The sequence below is a fragment of the Octodon degus genome, unplaced genomic scaffold (genome assembly GCF_000260255.1).
Source record: "Octodon degus isolate 3935 unplaced genomic scaffold, OctDeg1.0 scaffold00104, whole genome shotgun sequence".
In the NCBI taxonomy this organism is placed as follows: domain Eukaryota; kingdom Metazoa; phylum Chordata; class Mammalia; order Rodentia; family Octodontidae; genus Octodon; species Octodon degus.
In genome coordinates this window covers 9,657,788-9,663,001 of record NW_004524680.1, presented here as the reverse complement: position 1 = coordinate 9,663,001, position 5,214 = coordinate 9,657,788, and the positions used below count along the sequence as shown (strand labels likewise).

Sequence of the window (5,214 nt, the reverse complement as noted above, 5' to 3'; positions counted from 1 at the left end):
TCCCTCCCTCCCTCAGTCTCTCTCTCTTCTCCTCCCTCCCACAACTCACCTTCATGGACTAACTTTTACTCAGTCTTCATATTTTGGCTTGGACAGCAAGTCTTCCATTAGACCTTTTCTTATCTCCTGTGGTTCAAACCTCTGGGGCAGCTTTCCTTTTTCCTCCAAGCTCTCAGAAGCAGTCCACTGTCACTTTCACTAATGGTTTCTGTGCTGTGCTGTGTCCTGAGCTAGTGATCTTGCCGGCAGTTCTCTGACACTGATTAATTGCGGTGAAACTTACTAAATGAATGGATGAGTGAGTAAATGAATGGATGAATGGATGAATGAGAGAATGACATAATCAAACAGTGCCTGTGTGAAGTAAGCCGTCTCACCTTTGAGTCTCACTGTCAAGGCTGTCTGCTCAGTCTTTCCTATGCAGAAGAGAATGGACTTCCAGGACACCTTGCAGCTGTGTGGCCTCCAACCTAATCCTTACCTAATTAGGACACTTTTATTAACAGGGGAGACACCTTCCTTGAGCCCCCCAAGAATAAGGATTGTGTGTGTTAGCTCTGTGCCTCCATCTGGCTTGGATGCAGTCACTGCTCAAACCACATGGCTCGTGCGAATGACCTCGCCAGGACTTTCCTCTCAGCTGTCTCCCAGGCTTACAGAACTCCACCTGCAGTCAACCTGCCACCAAGGTATAATCTTTGCTCCAACATGCCTCTAGGGCCTTGTCTGTTTCCCTGTGTTTATTTGGCTCATGAATAACAATCTGAAATAATTTCAATATTAGCAAACTTTTATTTCTAGCTAGTTTTGGAAAGGAATAAATCACAAAAACAACACAAAAATTATGCAGAAAATGAAGACATACTATACCACCATTACCTTGGCAGGCATTTTGTTAATAATTGTTATAATCAATAATAGAATGTCCCTGTTTTACAATATACATATATATTATGTATATATATATATTAGATATGTATACTTCAATAGAAAGAGACATAAAAAAGCCTTTTCAAATGAGGCATGACACGCAACACTGGACTCTTATTTACAATATAGAGATGTACTTTCTACATAATTATAATAGATGCTCAGAGGCCAGAAAGGGTTTACAAAGACAGCAGGACACCCCTATAAAAAACAGGTGCATCATGCAGCTGGACATTTATTGCCATTAGTTCTCACTGTGTCCAGACAGCATATTGAAGGTAAAAATGGCATCTGGCTATTGGAAAGGGACATGATCACCAGATTCATCCACACTCTAAAACCGCTGGCTACGTGGTCTTAGAAATGACCAGGGAATAACACAGGTTGCTGATGGGAACTGGAAACTCAACGTGGAACGTGCCCTCCTAAGGGGGTGCACTGCAGTTATAGCTCTTAAAGAAAAGCTACCACCAGCCTGTGGTCCTGCCTGGGCACAAGCATGCATCTAGCAGAAAACATCCCAGCATGAGCCGCACAACCAAAAGCAGGTGTCTGCTGGCTATAGTGTGAATGCATCATTGCTCATGAGGACTGTAGTCTACACCAGCCCCGGGTCAAGCACTCAGGAGAAACACTCAGTGGGAAAGTGACCAGAGGAAGCAGCTAAGCCATGTGTTAAGACCTCGGAGGATTCCAATCTCTGGAGGGCGCGAGTCCACCTTTGCAAAACCCTCACAGCCTTCCACCAACTCTTTTTTGTATGAAACACACAAGTCTACTCTCCCATAAAGTTGCCTGATCTGACCCTTTATGGTCTGCACTTACTGTGCAAGAATCTAATACCATCAAATGACCCACAATTCACTTGGCCTTGTTGCACGGCATTAGTGGCCAGCCATGCTGCTTCATTAAATAAGTCCCCATGCTTCCATCTCCAAAAGATTCCTCTCCTGTGTTGTTTATCCTGACAGCCCTAGTTCATGTTTTCCTTGCTTACAACTACATGACTTGATCCTCCTTTAGCCTATGCACAGTACTCAGTCTTTGAGGTCCTATTACATGTCCTGCTCATTTCCTATGCTTTCACCCTTCTGCTTGACTTCTGGTGCTGAAGCCCTCAAAGCCACTGTGTTCCCATGAGTTGTTCCCCAACACTAATTTGAGTTGACTCTTCAGTCTGGCTCTTGTTCTCCCATCTGATCTCATTTTTGTCCCCATTTTCTAGCAGGTTTTATTAATGGTGACCATCCCTAGCCCTTTATTTTCCTAAGGCAATTAAACATCTCTATTGTAAGATAACCAGCACCCTTCTGAGAGCTCCCCTGAGGTTTTTATGCAGCACTCCTCCATTCAGTGGTCTTGCTCCTTTCAGGGAGAGGAGAAGCAGCTGGCCATGTTAATGGTTGAAACTTTTTGCAATGGCATCCAGCGCTAACACAGCATTTCTTTGGAAGTGTATCAGCCGGAATTTCACCCATGCATGCATAATCTTCGTGCCCCCTTCTGCTAAGTATAGTCTCATTCATGTTCTCTAGTATGGATGGAATGGAAAGCAATCACAAAAATAATTTGTGAGCCAGCCTATGCATAGAAAAAGTTTGAGGAAAAAAGTAGAGCAAGTAGTCCAATATATTCCCTATTATCGTTCTCTGCAACGCAATTGTATTTATTAACAGCATTGCACTTACCCCTCCTGACTTTAAGCCAACCCAGCCACTGTCACTATGAAATAATATGGGGGTTTATCACTCATTCCTTTGCACTTGTTTAGAAAACATGAAGAGATGTGGAAATGGTTGTCATTTTTCTTTTAACAAATGGCACATTTAAATCTAATAAGGACACTACTTACACAAATATGTTTCACTTCTGCACAGAGGATAACCTGAGTTCTGAAATGCTTGTGTGCACTTAATTTAATTTAAAAATGATAAAGCTATGACCTAGTAAGATATAGGATGAATCTAGTTAAGTTGATGTGATCTCTGTGAGCTGTGATTAAAAAGGTGGGCTCACTAGTTCCAAGTATTCTGTTTCTTTATTTTCCCAAATTTTTTCCTAGAAAATATCCTGAATGAGAGCCCAGGCAGCCAGACAAATTCAAGCCAAGGTCTTTGTCTTTGACACTACATGTTCAGAATGTTTTTACATCTCTAAAGGAAAAGGGCTGTGGTCCAGCCTCCCCTCAGCCTCCATCCCTCCCTGACATCCTCCATCTGCTGGACCCCAAAGAGAAGAGGACTACCAATCCTGTCTCCACTAGAGAACTCAATAGACTTTACACCTTTCTGGAAAGTTCTCCAAGGCCTGCCTCCTCACAGCCACTACTTGAAGTAGTTGAGTCCAGCCACTAAGAAGAACTTCTCCAGGAACAGTTCTGAGTCCAGTACAGCGATGTGTGCGGCACGGCCAATTAGGGTGTTGGCAGTGTTGGGCAGGGCATGAAACACATTGTGTCGGATTAAAGTACAGTCCTTGGCAGCCACCAGGGGACCCAGGAGGTTGTTGATCATCTCTGCATAAACTGGTCCTAGAAGGAGGAGGGATGAGAAAGCAGTGCAGAGGTTAGCCATGGGGTTTAGAGCAAAACCCTTGATGCCCAAGAGGATGCTACCTGGGGCAGATCATTAGGGACCACTTTCTGACCTTCTCCTTATATTTTTAAATGAAATAAGAAATAAAATCAAGCTTCAAATTCTTGTCAGGTCAAATTATAATATGTGAGAGTGAAAAGGGGACCCAGCAACAGCTGAAGTGGGGAGGGCTCCTAATGGGGTGCTGCCTGCTCAGTGGAGACTGGGGCAAAGGAGGAGCTAATGAAGAGGACTTCAGAGGTTCAAGCTCCACTTCAGGAGGCCACACGTGCTGGAACACATCCCAAGGGAGATGGAAGCAGGCGGCCCTGACATTGCATATCACACAAATCAAGCAGCACTCCTCTGCTGCCTTGATAATGTGAGCCAGGGTGAAGGAGCAGGAAGCACATGGTGATGCTTTGTTTAATTTTTCTACTGAGTCTAAACAGACTGTGCCTCCAGTGGACAAATGACTCCATTGCAATTTTGCTTCAGACAATGTGGGCCTTGGAGCCAGGGAGTGACAAAGAGTCATGAGCCAATAATTAAGTCTGCACACCTGAGTCTACAGGAATTCACATCTCCCGGACTTGGGTTCTGCCTTTCTGCAACATTGTTCATGGCGACTTTTGCATCATGTAAAGGTGTCTTCTGGGACGATCTGAAGGGCTAGGACATTTTACTTCTGATAGTAACCAGCATTGGTAACAGAATCTTCTGTGGGCCTCACTCCAAATTGCAAGCTCTGTTTCATAAAGCCAGTGTGGCCCCTACAACTCACACAGTGAGAGGGAGAGCTGAGCACACCACTCTCAAGCCAGGGCCTCCTCCTTACCCTTGCCCCCTATGGGAATAAGCCACACTGTCTTCCTTTAACCCCCAGTTAGTAGCAGGGGAAGTGATTTGGGGCTCTGCTTTCCAAGGCCAAGAAGGGCAATGGATGCCCCGAATTTTAGGAAAAATTACTACTCCTTTTTGTTAGGCTTCCTCAGTGTCCTAACAGGAGTTTTGAAGCAAAGTGAACTGTAAATTGCAATAATTAGGGATTTTTTGTGGAAAATCTCTGTCCTGGCCTTGTTAGCCAAGTTGAAAAAATGAGGAGGCATTACAATAAATGCTATGCATATATATAAAGATAGGCTAGATACACAGCTACTTTCTCTTAGTTCACTGAGAAGAAAGGTGTGTACTAACAGTGTTTAGACAAGATATCATGTCTGCATCTTATCCTCTGAATAACTACTATGAAACAACAATATGCAATGTATTAATTATTGTGACTGTTCTACTAACCTGTTTTGAAACCATTTCATTGCTATTTGATCATTTTTACTCATTTAAATAAATAAAATATTTAAAAAATGCTATGATTCTTGCAAGTGTATATGGCCATGTTTGGATAGTGGTCTTTACAGTAGGTAACAGCATGTGAAATGTTACCATGCTGTAAAAACTCAATGCCTACAGCGTAGCCTGGAGGGAAAATGGAAATCGGCCAAAGTTCAGCATCAGAGGTCAAACAAGCAATGATTCAGGGACCAGCCCAATGATTTGTGCCCCTATCAAACAATGTATAGGAACACAATGTAATATCAAAAATATGATATGAGGGCTGGGGTGATGGCTCAGTAGAATAAGTGCTTGCCTGGCAAACACAAGGGCCTGAGTTCAATCCCTGGTTCCGTAAAAAATAAATAAATTAATAAAT

At 43.2% G+C, this 5,214-nt stretch overlaps 1 protein-coding gene across 3 annotated transcripts in view; it reads right to left on the bottom strand.

The window, feature by feature from the left end:
* Nucleotides 1–1,114: 1,114 nt before the first annotated feature.
* Fam135b (family with sequence similarity 135 member B) overlaps nucleotides 1,115–5,214 on the bottom strand; it is a 266,786-nt gene continuing 262,686 nt past the window's right edge. For all 3 annotated transcript variants that reach the window (XM_023723955.1, XM_023723957.1, XM_023723956.1), the window contains one exon: nucleotides 1,115–3,460. In XM_023723955.1, coding sequence (XP_023579723.1) covers nucleotides 3,255–3,460 — 206 coding nt within the window. In that variant the 3' untranslated portion in view covers nucleotides 1,115–3,254. The remainder of the gene's footprint in view (nucleotides 3,461–5,214) is intronic.